Raw genomic sequence first — 18,550 nt, forward strand, 5'->3', positions numbered from 1 at the left:
TAATTTTAAAATCAACCACGGGCCATGCGCGCGCCTGTGATCGATTTACCGCTACGTCTTACGGGTGCACTTTGGTGACTTTGGCGTCACGTCTTCAATGCACAGTCGGTGTACAGATGAAATAAACATGCTTCCTGGGGGGAAAAAAAAAAAAAAAAAAAAAAAGTTACAGTGGAGAACGTCTACGCCGCGCTGTTGCAAGACTCGCAAATATTTGGTTTGGTAGGGTGATTATTTGCTTTTTCAAGTTACTTTTTCAACCGCTGTAACTGTAAGCATTTATCAGACGTTTGGTTGAAATATTGAACTACGAGTGAATGGCGCTTTAATGAACAGGAACGTCGACCACATGAGTGTAATTACCATTTTGAGTCTATTGGTAAAGACGTTGGTCAGAATCAAGGTTCTGTTACTCCGCAATACGCGCGTTTGTAGTAACGCTGCGAAAGCCGAAAAGACAAATACTTTGCCCCGCGTCGACACAAGAATTACAAATGAGCATCGCTATCAAGGTCTAGCTGGTAAATTGACGTGGTACCGGCTCAAACCAAATATTCCCGCAGTTTTAGGAAAAAAAATCTTATGGTCCTGCCTTCAGTGTTCAGTTTCTCTGATCCCTGAAAAGTTCGTTCGGTTTACAAAGTGAAAGTGGAGTGATCGTCATTGTGAAACACAGCACAGCACACGGTGACACAGGGAAATGTGTCCTCTGCCTTTAACCCATCACGCTTGGTGAGCAGTGGGCAGCCGTGACAGGCGCCCGGGGAGCAGTGTGTGGGGACGGTGCTTTGCTCGGTGGCACCTTGGCGGATCGGGATTTGAACCGGCAACCTTCTGGTCACAGGGCCGCTTCCTTAACCGCTAGGCCCTGTAATAATTTGCAGTAATAGACATGAAATTAACACTGACTTCCGCATTCAGAATGTGTGTGTGCGAGAGAGGAAATCATTTATATGGGCCTCCTCACATTTTAAACATCCAAAAACGTCTGGGTGACAGTTAAGTCCATCGTTCCTGCCAACTAGCAGGCCTAGTTGTCCGGAAGACACGGATGATGCAAAAGACCTATGCCATGCACCTGTCATGTCGTGTCAGTATCATGAAACTATGGCCCTTGTTCAGAATGTTTTGCGGGCTACATCTGAACATTACAGGATATTACCTAATACAAATGGCCTAACTTCTGAAGGCGGAGTCGCTCTAGCATCTCTGCAAGCCAGGGGAGGAAGGGGGGGTTGGGTGGGGAGGATGGTCGTCTTAGATCATTTTAAGTAAGAAACAGCTTTTTGCCAGCTCTTGCAAAATCAGCGTTGGTCTTTCACATGTTAATTCCTGGCACCTGGCTCCAGCTGTCAACGGAAACGGACCTTCAGCCTCAGGCAGCCGAATAAAAGAGACGTTTTGCAACGTGATGAAAAACATCCAGAAACCGGGAGAAGGGGAAACGTCTTTCCAGGAAAAAAAAAATAAAAAATTTATTATATGTTGTCAGGGGAACTGGGCAGGGAACGAGCAACACTCTTTAGGCCCAAGTGCTGGCAGACGTCCCCTTTTTGGAAAGGGACACCCCTGCCCTCTAAAACCCCTGCCCCTGGTCAAATGCACTCGATTGCAGTCAAATGGCATTAAACCCGAATAAAACTCAGTCAAGTCGCAGACATTTAAACGCCTTGGCTGGCCCGCATATCGGCTCACGCTGAGACACATTTCCTTCTCCTTTTCCCACCACGCGAGGTGGCAACGGAGGCTTAAACGCCAGGTGCAGAAAAGGGCCCCGCTGTTCATATTTAAATCATAATGCTCAACAGAATTCTGTTAATTGTGAGGGAGGGGGGTCTCGCCCGGTCCACATGTAAACATGTGCTCGTAATTAAACCTCGCGTGCCCAACAGTCCCTGGTTTCTTCTTAATTCTGTCGTTAATGGCCTTTCCGTGGACGAGGGCCTGAGAAAACATGAGTAAACATGGCCATACATTTTATATATATATACACACACACACACACACACACACACACACATATATATATATATATATAAAAATGGCTCCCACGCCGAAATCTGGACACATGCGCGGCCAAGAAAATGTGATCTTTGCAACTTTAACCGCCCCTGCCCGGCCCAGTACGTGGATGTGGTGCCGGAGATAGCCGCCCCACGCAGATGTGCTTCCTCAGCACATGTGGTTTCCATAGAAATTTAAGAAGATCCACAATCCCACCCCCCACCCCCCCTCTGTTGAACTTGGCCGGGGAAGACTAGCATCTAGCTAATGATATATCTCTCGGCGGACTTACTCCGCCTCGCGCTCCGGTCCTGGGCAGGATCGGCGCGCGCCACCTGGGAGGCGGCCTCACAAAGGCTCGAGGCCCTTTCGCGCGCTTGCGCCGCTGCGGACGTCGGATGTTCATGTTGAGGTACAGCATTGTCCTTTTCAGAAGAAGACCTAGCAGAGTCCCTCTAATGATTTCAACTTTGCGAACCGAAGGCCTCTGCAACTTATGTCCAGTTGTTTTTCCTGCCTTTTAAAGGACACAAGAAAAACAAGATGAAAGTGGCCGTAGACGTGGCTGTACAACAAAAAAGATGTTAGATGTTTTGCCAAAGGCTCCAATCCCAGTAGACGTTCACTAGGAGAACGTGTGAAGTCTCTCTTTACGCAACAATCCTTCGGGGATCACATGAGTGCGCGCAGCGAGGACAGGCCAAGCGTTAGAGATAAGATGTGAATGTATGGTACATTGAGGATTTTGAGAAAAATCCGGGGAAGAACATTTGTGGGAATGTGTTACCAGTTGCAACTGTGTTAAGGCAAGTGTACATAGATAAATCAGACCGCGATTGTGCACGAGACCCAGAAAACAAAAAGAATATCTTTCGTTCATGAGTTACGGCTCTGCAGCAAAGTGTTCTTCATCATATCACAAAAAGGGAAAGGACTGAGACAGACAGACAGACTCTACATTTATCCTCAGTGGCATCTTTAGGTCAAATGGACACACATACACACAAACACACACGCTCACACAAATACGTTATTTTTTCTTCTTTTTTTTTGAAAAAGCAGGATGAAACAGGAAGTGAGAACCATGTGGGGGTTTCTGTAGCTCGATTCGGTTTAAATTATTTCCAGATTTCACCTCGGCGAGAACACAGATGACCACTAGCCAGCACTAGTCTGCTGCCCCCTACTGCCAAGTCTCCCCACTGCACACACAATGCCTGCAAGTACAGTGGTGGCATTTACCAGAGCGACCTACAATCGGTAGTCACAGGGACAGTCCCCCCTGGAGACACTCAGGGTTAAGTGTCCTGCTCAGGGACACAATGGTAGTAAGTGGGGTGTGAACCTGTAATTTTGAGGTCTTCTGGTTTACAGATGAGTGTGTTACACACTAGGCTACTACCAACCTATAACAAAGTAATAACAAGTACAAAAAAAAATCAACAATTAATAACACTTCCAACTATTGATAACATTGAATGTACTTGAAAAAAATAAATATTTTATGTAATTTACTTTCACACACACAAAAGAAAATCTTTTTCTAAAGAGCTAGTCCTTTTTTGTCCTGATTTTGTTATGTGAGAGAAGTAGATGTTGCGAATTATTTGTTTGCTCATACATGGTCGAGCCCTGCTGACACGTTTTTGGGTACTGTAGTGTGAATCTCAGCTGTACCTATTTTATATATATTGCATGCTTCTTTTTTTTTTTTACTCACACTGAGCCACATCTCCCTGGAGCTGAAGGATCTGAGGAACCGGCATGGTGAGGACCACCACGTCAAACTGCTCCTGCACCCCTCCCTTCCCGTGCACCTCCCAGCCAGGCCCTCTGTGGTACAGGTGTGTGACGTGGCGCTGAAACACCACCTCTGCCCCTGCTTGGATGCGGAAGGGCACAGTTGGCAACGTTGTTGTGACACATTTAGAGAAAAGAGAGAATTCAAGAAAAAAGAAAGAAAGTAAGAATAGAAAGAAAAAGGGAGGAGAAGCCATTGACAAAATCAAATTTAAATAACCAAGAGCATCTTTTGAGAATAAAGGTTTACAGTTTGTCATGTCATTATCACCTTTTTTATATATATACATACATACATACATACATACATACATACATATATATGTTTTTTAAATATGATATATTTCTGACATATTTCTATCATTAAAAAAAAGTTGCTATATCTTCTCATTCACAAAAAACAGACAGAACACAAGCAAAAGAACTAAATAACTAAGCCTGACAGCAAAACATGACGAATACATAATTCACTCTCAGCATGAAAACAATTATATTAAAATAAAATAATTTCTCAAAAATGCAGTTTGTCAGATATGCCATAATAATTTATTAGAATATATACACTGTTTAACATTTAATGTAATATTGTATTTAATGTAATGTTGTATTTTTGTTGTATTTATTCTTTCACTATATTGTAATATTGCACAAATATGTACCAAGATTCTCTTGCAATATGAACACATATTGCAAATCTATAGAAAATGTATAGAAATAATTTAGATTATACCAAAATATTGCCTTATAATATTTTAAATGTGTACAAATTACATACTTGTGTTAATATTCAGAACACAATTTATATGTTTGTGCTACAAGCAACAGTTAAATCAATTACAGTACCATAAATCCTTTTCTTTCGTACTGCAGAATTCCAAAACTTTGAAAATACAAAGCATATTGCCCACCTGACTCTCTCAGGTAATGTTTGACTATGGAAGAGACTCCCAGTGGAGTGACATAGTTTTTCAGTCCTTCCTCCCGCAGCAGCATCCCTTCCACAGGGGCCGCAAGAGGTTTCAAAAGACCCCGTTTCAGAAGCTCCTCGTAAAAGCTGCCGGAAAAGAATGTGATAATTATGCGGAATTACAGGGCTGTGCAACCTTTACACAATTAAACGTAGCTGGACAATTATCCAAAATTTATTCTTAAACCTACACCAAAACATAATCTTATTCCCATGCCCAGGAAGAGGTGACATGGGAGGTAACACACAGTTAATAGCTAATAACTATGATGTGTGTGTGTGTGTGTGTGTGTGTGTGTGTGTGTGTGTGTGTGTATATATATATATAAAATACAAGCCAAAAGCTTGGACACACTTTCTCATTCAATCTCATTATTTTCGTGACCATTTACATTGGTAGATTCTCAAAACTATCAAAACTATGAATGAACACATGTGGAGTTATGTACTTAATAAAAAGTTGAGACCTGACCTCCACAGTCACCGGTCCAATTGAGATGGTTTGGGGTGAGCTGGACCGCAGAGTGAAGGCAAAGGGGCCAACAAGTGCTAAACACCTCTGGGAACTCCTTCAAGACAGTTGGAAAACCATTTCAGGTGACAACCTCTTGAAGCTCATCGACAGAATGCCAAGAGTGTGCAAAGCAGGAATCAGAGCAAAGGGCGGCTATTTTGAAGTAACTAGAATATAAAACACGTTTTCAGTTATTTCACCTTTTTTTGTTAAGTACATAACTCCACATGTGTTCATTCATAGTTTTGATGCCTTCAGTGAGAATCTACCAACGTAAATAGTCATGAAAATAAAGAAAACACAATGAAAGAGATGGTGTGTCCAAACTTTTGGCCTGTACTGAAGTGAAGTGATTGTCACACGTGATACACAGCAGCACAGCACACAGTGAAATTTGTCCTCTGCATTTAACCCATCACCCTGAGTGAGCAGTGGGCAGCCATGACAGGTGCCCGGGGAGCAGTGTGTGTGTGTGTGCTTTGCTCAGTGGCACCTCAGTGGCACCTTGGCAGATCGGGATTCAAACCAGCAACCTTCTGATTACGGGGCCGCTTCCTTAACCACTAGGCCACCACTGCCCCTACTGTGGCAGTGGCACTGCCCCTACTGTGTGTGTGTGTGTGTGTGTGTGTGTGTGTGTGTGTGTGTGCGCGTATGTGTATATAATTCATAAATGAATACTGACCTCTTATGCTGCTTGGCATAATGTGGAGTGGCAGTAATGTACTGTGCTCCAAGGTCAGCGATGCAGGATGGATCTGCAGGGCTTCGACTGGTTGACATTCTTCCACCTGCAACACAACTGGATTGATTTTCTTCACATAATTTTATTGTAAAATAATTAATCCTGTCTCCTTCCTTTACCTATGCTGTGAAGTAATCAGAAATTACGCATACACAACCATAGGGCAAAATGACACCTCACCCAACCCAAAGACCCATGACCCGATTCAAATGAAAGAATCTGCATTTGAATAAAAAGCGCTGACTTCTTGAGGTCTGCTGCTGCTGACTGAGTTCTTCACAATCACGGGAGACTGGCTGCTGCGATAAGTGATACGTTTTGCTCTAAAGTCACCAATCAGCACAATTTTTAATGGCTGGCTCACATGGCAGGTGACTGTTATTGTGCATTTCAGTCTATTTTGCAAAAACTGTTGCTCTAGAGCCTCCGTAGAGCAGGTGGGTCCGAACTGATAGTGCATGTCACCAACACCACAGTGACCACGACGTGTCCTTGTCACGTGACCCCTAAACACATCGGTCAACCAATCCATCAATCACGTGACTGATCAATCAGCCTTGCAATGTCGCGGGAATGGTACTGAACTCACACCCGTTGGACAAAAGTCAGGACTGACCGTGATCGACGGTGATTGTAACTCGGTTATGTCGCCGTTTCCTAACCTGTTCCCCGCGACTTGTCCCACACGACAATTTGAACTTTGTCTGCCAGGTCTCTGCGAAGAAGACAGGCACAGACGCCGCCGGTGAGTCCGGCGCCCACGATTAAAACGCGAGACATGGTTGTAAGGAAAGAATGAAGAAAATGGTAGAGGCTCCTCGTTCTGTAGCGGTCGCGGCTAAATGCGCGGCGGCGCCTTTAAAGACGTTTATTCTGTTGGCCGACCAAGACGTTTCCTGCGTTGGTAAACCGAGAAACTGACCTGAGAACGGTACTCCGGTTAAAATGGTCGGAGTTATGTATAGAGCTCCTCTGGAGAAAGCAGGTCTTGGTTCAGCTGTTCAAAAAACAGTAACTTTCGCCTTTGATGTTTTCTTTTTTTTCAGCATTATAATCAACTTATAAATAAAAGTATACTTAGAGGTTGGTGTTAAACTATACATTTAGAAGTGATTTAATTATTCTGAAGTGTTTTTTTTTTATTACTATTAATTAAATTAGCTCCGCCACTGTCTTGTGATCGTCGCCCATTCACGCCCCTGCACTTTAATCAGCGCCACCGTGATCGGTCCCTCATGTCCAGCCCACTGTCACCTTAAAGTCGCGTCCCGCGTCCTGAACTCGGGAGTCGCTTTGTCGAGTGTTGGGTGAGTGTCCGAAATCGGGTCAACTTGTAATATGCACACATTTGTTTAGGTTTCCACTGTGCATTTCACGCCTTGTCTGGATTATCCCGATGTAAGGGCGGCATGTTTGTTACTTTTGTACAAAGTATGATGGATGTCAGGCCAGGTTATTATCACTACATGACGCGTTAATGATGACTGTCCGCGCTATGGCCGCCGCCGTGGCGATGATAAATGTGATGCTTGCCGGCGCTCCGCAGGGTGAAGATGGCGTGCTGGGCGCTGCTAGTTGGGCTCTTTTGCTGCGGGCTGGTCCGCGCCGAGCCGACCACGTTCGAAGGAGTGAAGCGACTGGATCCCGAGGTCGACATGAACATCGTGAGTGCAGCGCCTCGTCTGTGCCCTCCCGACAGGACGTGTCTAAACGCGGACAAACTGATACTGATCCCAACGCGAAAGTGTCAATAATGTTGATAATGACGTCAGAGTTGGTCTCTCTCAACTCTGTAAACGTATTATATATACGTAGTAAAACGTTATATATATATATATATATATATATACACACACACACACACACACACATATATACATATATGAGTAAATATATATATATTTATTTCATACTACTATATTACTACTCATGTATGTATGTATGTATATAAATGTGTGTGTGTGTGTGTGTGTGTGTATGAATACTGACCATGAATAGTGAATATTTTTTCGTAATTGCACATATTAGTTTCAGTTCCCAGTTACTTCGGATATTTCAGGGCGAATCGTGGGAAGAGCCTCCGTCCCCTTTTTCGGTCACATCTTGTACTTTGACCCAGTTGCGTCCCGCGATGTGTTGCAACACGAGACACGTAAGAAAACACAAGATAAATACATGTATGTTATTATGTTCTAGTAAAGCATTCTAATTTAGTTAACACAGTTATTTCGAGATTATTATCCTGTCTCGTGAAAAATAAGTTGACTGTGGGTCTATGTGCTACTTATAATTCAATTCTACATTCTCATATTATAGTACAACATTACTGTTATAATCCTCAGAAACGCAATTCCTAAACCATAAACCATCTCAAAAACATATTAACAGAAAGCCGGCGACCAGAATATATAATAATAAGCGTTGCATTGTAGAATATTACAATATTGCTATTTGTCCATCTCGGTCCTTTCTCTGAAACAGTCGATGAGGGAAGCTGCGCTCCATCGACAGAACGAACGTTGGCCCTGGCGACGGAGAGCCCGGGGGGCCGGTGGTGGATTTGCGGGGGTATTTAATTATGCATCGGGAGATTGCGCGGCGGCGCTGGAACCAACAAGCTCACGCACTTCCCTTTGAAGTTCAACATTACAGATTTTTTTTTTTTTTTTAATCTAATGCTGGGGGTGCAACTGTGGAAATAAATGCATTCTCAGGGTGACAAACCACTAATGATTCACTAGCAGGATTAAAGGAAACACTGTTTCCTTTTTTAGATTCACATGCTGAGAGTCATGTGTGAATCACCGTGCAAGGTGAATCATAACGCGGCAAAGGAGCTCGCTCTCCATCCAGAAATCTATAAACATATATCTATATTGCCTAGAGTGTTTATGATGGCGAAACTGACTAAACTGAATAGGTCACAGGTTAGCCTTTTTAAAAGGGACATTAGATGTGCCAATTTTGGGTTGGATATAAGATTGTCCGCCAACAAGGATGTTTCCATCCCTCTCTTCTCTTCTCTTCTCTTCTCTTCTCTTCTCTTCTCTTCTCTTCTCTTCTCTTCTCTTCTCTTCTCTTCTCTTCTCTTCTCTTCTCTTCTCTTCATCTCTATTTCTCTCTTACCCAGAGTGAGATAATAAGGCACTGGGGATATCCAGCTGAAGAGTACGAAGTGGTCACCGAAGATGGATACATCCTGAGCGTCAACAGGATCCCATACGGCATCTCAAGCAAAAACTCACAAGGTGTGTGTGTGTGTGTGTGTGTGTGTGTGTGTGTAGTTCCTCTTTACCTAAAAGCGAAATTGTGTACAGGAACCACCATTTGTACAGCCTGAGAGGGAACAGGGCGGCAGAGACGCTCTTTTCAGGAACACGTTAGCATCAATTTTTAACCACATGGCTGTTGCAGTCACTGGTAAATAGGGGCTCATTAACTATGCAGCAAGATGTCGGAGTCTCAGGAGACCGGTCTTCAGCCAAACCATCTCACAAGCGCTGTGCGTGAGAACTTACTGTTAGCTGGCACGGTTAGTGGTGTTTGTAACATATGCAAAATTGCTTTTAAACACAGGTTGTTGTTTTTTTTAATAAAACATAGATTTGATGCAGTCTTCACTCACCGGCCAATTGCTTGTTAACACAAATATGTAATCAGCCAATCACATGGCAGCAACTTCATGCATTTAAGCATCTGAGGAACATCTCGTTTAATCCACGCCCTGAAGAACTATGGCAGTTCTCATGGCGCAACTAGCAATGTGTCCCTAAAGTGGCAGGTGAGTGTGTAAAAATTAAATAAAGCATCTCTGCAATGCCAAATATCATAGTAAAATAATATTAAAAACATAAAAAACAACACACTTACACATGTGGCAATTATCAGATGCCCTTATCCAGAGCGACTTACAATAAAGTAGTTACAGGGACAGTCCCCCCTGGAGCAACTTAGGGTTGAGCATCTTGCTCAGGGACACAATGGTAGTAAGTGGGGTTTGAACCTGGGTCTTCTGGGTCACAGGCGAGTGTGTTTTTCCACTTATAGTAATAATAAGAAGAAGAATGCGAAAAAAAAGTCACTTGTTCCTAAGGAACCAGTGCTTATCTTGCACATACACATCTAAGTAATGTGATGTAAACTCCGCCCACACAAGGTTCGAGCCTTGGAGGCGTGAGGCCACGCCGCAGCGATGTAATGGGATACGACAAAATTACAATTCAAATCATACAGACTTTAAGACTGTTACGTGCTATGACTGATAGACAGTCAATTTATATTTAAATAGGATGGTCGTAGCCTAGACACGCTTGCCTATGAACCAGAAGACCAGAAAGACATAGGTTCAAATCCCACTTACTACCATCGTGTCCCTGAGCAAGGCACTTAACCCTGAGTGTCTCCAGGGGGGACCGTCCCTGTAACTGATGTTAAGTCGTCCTGGATAAGGGCGTCTGATAAATGGCACCGTTGTAAATAGATTTAATGAATGAAACGCTAAGGCGCTCTTCAGTCAGTAACTCCATTGTTCCTGGTCCTGGGTGGTGGACGGTGTGTGTGTGTGTGAAACATGTTTGGGTTTCCTGCGAGACGGGGTGCTACGCTTGGCTCGAGGTTGAAACAGAGACCACCCACACGTCCACACAAAAAAAAAAGTGGAACGGGTGTCTTGTGGCTCCTTAGCCTTGCAGCTTTCCCAACCCTAACGGAGTAGAGAGAAGGTTTGTTGTAACATTTATGTGACGTTTTAAAGCATCCACTTCCCTTGGGATGAACTTCGTCTCACGTAAGGCGTGAATTTATTTTTAGGCCTGTAGGTTATACTCACGCTGTCTAGCGGGCGAAAACGGATCAGCTCTTGTCTGTCGGGTTCGGGCGAAATTTAACGCCGGCCTTGCAGTATTTACAACCGCTGTCATCCTGCCTACAGACCATGTTAAAATTTAACCATTCAGGCCAGGTAAAAATAGATCATGCCTAATATGGCTGACCTTATTGATCGTAATATTCTGGTGGATTGCATGTGAAATAACCCCTGGCACCCCAGTGCAACACATAACTTAGCATATGCAGTTAAGTGTAGGGGCGTGGTTCGACCGTTTCCTGCTCCACACTGAAAACTCAATTATTTTAAATTATTCATGTAAATCATTTGGTTTCATAAATCATTGGCTAAAATGTCAGGGCTTCTGCAGGAAAACCATATTGACCTGGCAACACTGGTGCTCAGATTTGCATTACAATTTCTATATTAAAATAATTCAATTTGTTTTGTCTAGAGAAGCGACTATTAGATTTAATTCTGGAGCGTAACTTGCACGTTTCAGTCATGAGCTGAGAAACTCATGCTTGGGTCTCATGTCTTTTTTAGAAAAAGAGGATTTTTTTTTCTCATCTCATTAATAAGGGACCGTGCACTTCAACTGACCCCGAGATTTTAGAGCAACTGTAAATTAGCTGCATTGGAACTGAAGTCAGTCCTTAAATATGCTGCTTCATCTGCCAAACAGAGAGCTTCGTCTACTTTAGCATTCGGCCTCTGTGTGTGTGTGTGTGTGTGTGTGTGTGTGTGTGTGTGTGTGTGTGTCTGTGTGTGTGTCTGTGTGTGTGTCTGTGTGTGTGTGTGTGTGTGTGTGTGTGTGTGTGTGTGTGTGTGTGTGTGTGTGTGTGTGTGAATCTCACTAATGTGCTCTGATATCCACTAAATAAGTAAAGAACCATCCGACTGTTAGTTTCACTGGATGGTAAATGTGTGTGTGTGGCGAGTACTGGAGAGGCATCTAATTTCCTGCTGCCCCACTTCTCCCAGATTCACAAAGTGGGTTGTGTCACACTTACACACTCACGTCCACACACACACACACACACCTTTTTTTGTATTTTTAATGTATTTACATGTTCAAATATTAAATGTGCAGTTTCTAAATGTGCCATTTTCTGCTCAGCAAATGGATTAGAGCCAAATCCATGAATTAACGGCCACTGTGATGTGTAGAGTTACGCATGTTTAAGCTGGGAATGGATGAAAACTGGGAATGGATGAAACCAGGCTGGCGCCTGTCTGTGTGGCGAACAAGGGGAGCTTACATCCTGTTACTGACTGATATCGGCAATAAAGAAAAAGTCAAATGGCCAAACGCTCACTGCTGCTCTCGTGGAGTTTGGCTCCCCCTCGTGGCCAAATCCCGACACCCACTTATTGTTAGTTATTATGAAACCCTTTTGTTTGGTTTTCGTAAGCTGAATTGCGATTGTCCATGCAGATCCCCGGCCCGCTGTGTTCCTCCAGCACGGCCTTCTGGCGGCAGGAAGCAACTGGATCACCAACCTGCCCAACACCAGTCTCGGCTACCTCCTTTCAGAGGCCGGATTCGACGTGTGGATCGGGAACAGCCGTGGGAATACCTGGTCCCAGAGGCATGTCAATCTAACTCGTGATCAAGATGCATTCTGGGAATTCAGGTAATATACTTTCTTTGATTCAGTACGTATTCAGTAGTAACTACGTCTACTACTACCACCTTACATTGAAGACTATGAAATAACAAATGTTGGGTAAAGTAATAAATAAAACAAAAAAAAAAAATTGTGATGCAAAGAAATAACTTAAAGAACTGTTGCTGTGATGGCAGCATTTCACACTCTTGGCTTCTCTCCACCACCTTAAGTTGGACAACGGGAACAGTTTCCAACAGTCCTGAAGGTTTATGCTGAACACTTTCTTATCATTTAATCATGTTACTGAGCATCTCACGAAGCAGCTTTTGAGTGAGCAAAGCAGCCATGAAGCTCCTGATATAACAAATACTAAATATGTTTATTTCATTGGATTCTTCAAAATGGCTCCATCTTAGTCTCCATAACCACCACGGAGTTGGTGCATCCAAACTGGTAGTGTATGACCACCAGTGTTGACTGGTAGTGTATATATTAGGGCTGTCAACCCAATAAATAAAAAATAAAAACTTAACGTATTGCAAAGATGTAAATCGTCACAATGAATTGTCTAAAGTCTAAAGCTTGCCAAAATTGAGAACTATTACAGAGAGAATTGTGGTAAAGAGGCGGTAAATGGGGTGTGAGATGATTACTGCAATCAGTAACTACTGATTGTAAGTCGCCCTGGATAAGGGCATCTGATAAATACTGTAAATGTAAAATGTACTACAATTAGAACAATGGTTGATCCCCTAGTGTAGCAACTGTGTATCTTTGTCTAGGCATAACCTTAATCTTCAATATATTGTTGAAAAGAAATATAAATATGTAGGTGTCACTGACTTAAAAAAAAAAAACACAAGGTCACAATAGGGAAATTTTTTGTACTACTGGTGTAATAAAAAATATTTAATAGCTGTTGCATTTATGCTACAAGCAATGTGCGCAATTAAAATAAATAATGCACAGTATGTTCTCTAATTTTAAATCACACAAAACCGAAATGAGGAACTGGTTGTTCTCATTTTTCCATCCCACAGTTTTGATGAGATGGCTAAAAAGGACCTTCCTGCTGTCATCGACTTTATCACAAAAACCACAGGCCAAGAGCAGATCTTCTATGTGGGCCATTCTCAGGGAACGACTATCGGTATCCACCGTCATCTCAGCCGATGAGGACATTTTAATACCCATCATATATTCTACTCACTTCGCATCAACTAATAACTAATGTTATCCTTGTACTTTTTTAATGCATTTATTTTTTTTTTAGCTTTTGTGGCCTTCTCCACAATGCCAGAGCTGGCAAGTAAAATCAAGATGTTCTTCGCCCTGGCTCCTGTAGCAACAGTGGGATTCGCCAACAGCCCAATGACAAAACTGTCATTTCTCCCGGAAATTATCATTTGGGTGTGTTACACAATGGTTGCATCAGTCATTCTTTTTTCTTTTTTTTTTACATAATGTGATGACCTGATTTGATTTTTTTTTCCAGGACCTCTTTGGGAAGAAGGACTTCTTCCCGCAGAATGAGCTGATCAAGTTTTTCGCCACCGAGTTTTGTAGTCACGAGCCGTTCAGTTGTCTGTGCGGAAACATCTTCTTCTTGCTGTGTGGCTTTGACGAGAGAAATCTGAACATGGTAGGCAGCTCACACACACACACACACACACACACACACACACACACACACACACACTCTCTCAAACCAGTCGGGCTGTAAACCGATCCCACAAACCTGCTTATCAAGTGACAGTTATGTTCACACTGGTATCTGAGATCAGTCAGGTGTCCTGACTCAGACTAAATAAGGTTTTGAGAAGCTTGTCTTTCTAAATAATATTTTTTTCAAGATATTTTTAGGAGACACATTGATGGCAGCATGTTGTGTCCGTCCAAAGTGGTTTTCCGCTCAGCGGGGCATCATGAGAACCATATTCATCCAGATTTGGTGCTTTACTCAGTTTTTGAACAGAACACTATTACCTGAGCCTCTTTACCAAAATTGTCTCTGTAAAAGTTTTCAATTTTAGCAAGGTTTAGACTTGAGAATTAATCTCGATTAATTGTGACTATTTACTCTTTTCGAAACGTTAGTTAGTTAAATTTTTTTATTTATTGGGTTGACAGCCCTAATATATACACTACCAGTCAACTACCAGTCACTACTGGGGATCATACACTACCAGTTTGGATGCACCAACTCCGTGGTGGTTATGGAGACTAAGTTGGAGCCAATTTGAAGAATCCAATGAAATAAACATATTTAGTATTTGTTATATCATAAAAAGATACAAAGTGAAGTGATTGTCACATGTGATAGCAGCACAGCACATGGTGCACACGGTGAAATTTGTCCTCTGCATTTAACCCATCACCCTGAGTGAGCAGTGGGCAGCCATGACAGGCGCCCGGGGAGCAGTGTGTGGGGACGGGGCTTTGCTCAGTGACACCTCAGTGGCACCTTGGCAGATCGGGATTCGAACCGGCAACCTTCTGATTATGGGGGCCGCTTCCTTAACCGCTAGGCTGCCCCTTTATTTTTATTTTTTTTTACAGATACATCAGGAGCTTCATTATTGCTTTGTTCACTCAAAAGCTGCTTTGTGAGATGCTCAGTAACATGGTTAAATAATAAGAAAGTGTTCAGCATAAACCTTCAGGACTGTTGGAAACTGTTGTCCCGTTGTCCAACTTAAGGTGGTGGAGAGAAGCCAAGAGTGTGAAATGCTGCCATCACAGCAACAGTTCTTTAAGTTATTTATTGCATCACAGTTTTTTGCCTTCTTTGCTATTTTTTTTTATTTATTACTTAACACAACATATGTTATTTCATAGTCTTCAACGTAAGGCCCATCAATTAGTAGGTATGTCCAAAACGTTTGAATGGTAGTGTACATATGTATTTTAGAAATGTCCATGAATGTCCATGTCCATGAAAAAAAAACATGTAAAGAACAAGATGGCTGATCCAAAACTGACCCATATGAAACGAAGTTCAACATTTATGTTTCCATCAGTTCTGACAAACTAACGTTGCTAACCCAAGTTTTTCTGTTTTTAGAGCCGTACGCCTGTGTACACGACACACTGTCCAGCTGGGACATCCGTACAGAATATGATTCACTGGTCTCAGGTACTGTGTCCTGAGAAATAAAAAAAAAAATGTCTTTCTGTCTAATGATGCTTGTGTAAGTGCAGTTTCCATCTGGCCATATGTTTAATAATCTTAATAATTTATTAAACTCTTTTTATAGGCTGTGAGCAGTAAGAAGTTCATGGCCTACGACTATGGGAAGAAGGGAAACATGGCGCATTACAACCAGGTAAATCCATCTTTACCCATTGGCAAGTAATTTTAAATATTTGAAATGTAGTAGACATGTTCAGTTGAGACTGAGCTCCCTCCGTCCAGACCACTCCCCCGGCGTACAACGTCCGCGACATGAAGGTTCCCACCGCGTTGTGGTCGGGGGGCCATGACACCCTAGCCGACCCGAAGGACGTGGCCTTACTTCTCACCCAGATCCCCAACCTGGTGTATCATCGGCATATCAAACGCTGGGAGCACCTGGACTTCATCTGGGGCCTGGACGCCCCGCAGGAGATGTACGGCGACATGATCAAGCTCATGCGGCAGCACTCGTGAGCCGACGTGGCCTCAGCCCTTCCGCTGCACTAACGAACGCTTTCCGTGTCTGATCAAGGAAATTATGCTAACCGTGATGCTTTTAGGTCCGGATTCGTTCCAAACCTCTGTATGCAAGAGGTTTGTGTTTTATGCTGTTTTTTAAAATTTAGACCCTTCTTTAAATGTGAAATGTGGCGAGAGAAAAAAGTGCTGCTGAGGGTTCTGTTAGCCGCCCCAAATCTATTTAAAAAATGCACATCATTGAGCGGTCAAGATTGGACGATTCCAGGAAAAGATTATCCTGTCTCCACTCCTGTTTTACCTCATGTACATGTTGGACTTACTGGCAACCAATTTCCATATTATTATCTGAAATGGCATCAAAGCTGAAACCCTAAAATACTTTATACTTTTTTTTCATATGTTATATATGTCTGCGTGTTAATGTATATGATCAACAATTAATTGATGTGAAGTATTACTACTAACTAATGTGAATTTTTGTCTGTGCACCGACCAAAGAATGCCTTAATCTCATTGTTAATTCTGTCATTAAACGATTTGACTCTCCGGAAAGTAGGCTCATGCGCGTCAGGCAGTTTATTCACGGATCAAATGAATTCACATTCAGTGGAAAATATACATTTGTAAGCATTGCGAGCAGACTGCATCTGAAGAAAAAGGAAACATTTTGAATCTACCACAATTTTTATGCATCATGCACGCAGGTTGCACCTCATTCCATGGCTCTCAATTAATTCATAAATCCATTTGTCATGGAACGAAATCTCGGTGCAGGCAGGAAGGACGATTAATTAGAACACGGCCGTGGTAAACATGGACAAACATTCAATGACCTGACAAGGACTAAACACAAGAGGGCAGTATATATACACACAACAACAGGCGCAAGCAGCCAGGTAATCGGGGGCGAGGTCATGGGCTCGGGGCACACCCCCCATGGTCGGAACCGTGACACCGTGATTAGCCTTCCTTCTTCAGCTCTTTGATTATTTTTGCAAATTTTAATCGTTTCGCCACATCCAGTGGAGTCTCTCCTTTCTGGGGAAAAAAAAAAAAACAATCAAAAAAACTATATAAGGAAATAACTAAATCCTTGACCAGAACGTACAATGTAGAAAATGTACCTCGTTTTTGATTGACGTTTTTACATTTCTGGCCAGCAGCAAAGGGACCAGGTTGTGGCTTTTGTTCTGACAGGTGTAGTGAAGAGCAGTGTTGCCTTTCTGTAGAAGCGAAACAGGAGACCTGTTATGGCACGTTATGCCACAGGGGAAAAAAAAGTCCCTATCTGAACGGGGGGGTCGAAGGGGGTGAATAATTGCTGTACTATTAGTCTTATAATAATGATGACCAATGAGAGCTTTTAAACCTACGTAATCCACGGCATCAACGTCCACGTTGCTGCTCAAAGCCAGATTCATTAATTTCACATTCCTCTTCTGCGTCTCTAGCTGTTCAGACAAATGATGGCAACGCTTAAACCGGACAGTGTGACAGCAGGATTTAAAAAAAAAAAAAAGATATAGGTACACTGTGTGGTGGTCAAGTTTGAGCACAGTACCATTATAATGTATCCGATCAGCAAAATTGGCATGAGGATTATGATCAGCAGGAAGTCCAGATATGAGAACGCCCTCTTTGCCACATAGTGCAGACATGTCCTCTTTTTCTGCCAAAGGAAGACAAGCACGTCAAGCCACAGAAAACGGCAAAACAGAAATGAGATACAATATTTCGATACCTTGTTCCGCAGCGAGGCATCCGCGCCTTTGTCCAGCAGGAACTTGACCACCTGAAGGTTTCCAGCTCTGCAGGCAGCTATGAGAGGAGTGTCCCCAGACACCGCATCCTGAACATCTATATTCCTGCCATCGGCCCTGATGAGCTCGTACACTTTGCTGGACTCATTGTCATAACAAGCCTGACACAAAGGCTAAGGTGGAAAGAGAGATCAGATCTCATAGCTCCAAAAAACAGAAAAGATTTCATAATATCAATGCATGACAGGGTAACTGCATATGCTTTTGGGCTGTATAAGAAATAAATGTCGCTGTTGACTGTAAGGTATTGGTAGCTCTGTACAGTCATCCTGGAAAGCAGGTATAGCCACATTGTTCAACATCTGCTGTCTGAGGAAAAAGTTTGCCTTGCATTTGTAAAATGTTTTGCATCTCTCATATGGACGAAACGTTTCATGAACGTTCGGCCTAACGTTCAGTGTAACACAAGCAACTTCACGTTATTAACAACCTAGTTTTCTATTCCTGTTCCCTTTTTTTTAAAAAAGAGGCAAATAAATAGAGCGTACCTCTGAGTAAATTATGCCCATGTCGCTCGTCGGAACCTGTCAAGAAGCAGTTCAGTCCACTGAACACTGAAAAGTTTTTTCCACGCCCAGGCACGTAACTGGCAACATGAGCAAATGGG

At 42.8% G+C, this 18,550-nt stretch overlaps 3 protein-coding genes across 4 annotated transcripts in view; 1 reads left to right on the forward strand and 2 right to left on the reverse strand.

Annotated features, from left to right (window-relative positions):
* rnls (renalase, FAD-dependent amine oxidase) overlaps nt 1–6,891 on the reverse strand; it is a 28,015-nt gene extending 21,124 nt beyond the window's left edge. Inside the window, exons 1-4 of the mRNA XM_028960161.1 lie at nt 6,693–6,891; nt 5,971–6,076; nt 4,713–4,858; nt 3,725–3,883 (exon numbers count right to left, since the gene is read on the reverse strand). Of these exons, the coding sequence (XP_028815994.1) occupies nt 3,725–3,883; nt 4,713–4,858; nt 5,971–6,076; nt 6,693–6,810 (529 nt within the window). The 5' untranslated portion in view covers nt 6,811–6,891. The remainder of the gene's footprint in view (nt 1–3,724; nt 3,884–4,712; nt 4,859–5,970; nt 6,077–6,692) is intronic.
* A 301-nt stretch (nt 6,892–7,192) lies between these two features.
* Nucleotides 7,193–16,678, forward strand: lipf (lipase, gastric). The gene is made up of 10 exons (XM_028966442.1): nt 7,193–7,337; nt 7,577–7,694; nt 9,161–9,278; nt 12,294–12,492; nt 13,509–13,618; nt 13,742–13,878; nt 13,964–14,110; nt 15,533–15,604; nt 15,726–15,794; nt 15,884–16,678. The coding sequence occupies exons 2-10, from the start codon at nt 7,584–7,586 to the stop codon at nt 16,115–16,117; spliced, it is 1,197 nt and encodes a 398-aa protein (XP_028822275.1). The 5' UTR covers nt 7,193–7,337; nt 7,577–7,583; the 3' UTR covers nt 16,118–16,678.
* On the reverse strand, nt 16,676–18,538 carry ankrd22 (ankyrin repeat domain 22). Of its 2 annotated transcripts, XM_028966443.1 has the most exons (6): nt 18,432–18,538; nt 17,865–18,056; nt 17,685–17,792; nt 17,497–17,574; nt 17,248–17,346; nt 16,676–17,161 (listed from the first exon to the last, which is right to left on the reverse strand). In XM_028966443.1, the coding sequence occupies exons 1-6, from the start codon at nt 18,450–18,452 to the stop codon at nt 17,084–17,086; spliced, it is 576 nt and encodes a 191-aa protein (XP_028822276.1). In that variant the 5' UTR covers nt 18,453–18,538; the 3' UTR covers nt 16,676–17,083. The 2 variants fall into 2 exon arrangements, with proteins under 2 accessions (XP_028822276.1, XP_028822277.1); XM_028966444.1 differs by lacking the exon at nt 17,497–17,574.
* Between the last annotated feature and the right edge of the window lie 12 nt (nt 18,539–18,550).

This window comes from Denticeps clupeoides, chromosome 2, assembly GCF_900700375.1.
Source record: "Denticeps clupeoides chromosome 2, fDenClu1.1, whole genome shotgun sequence".
NCBI lineage: Eukaryota > Metazoa > Chordata > Actinopteri > Clupeiformes > Denticipitidae > Denticeps > Denticeps clupeoides.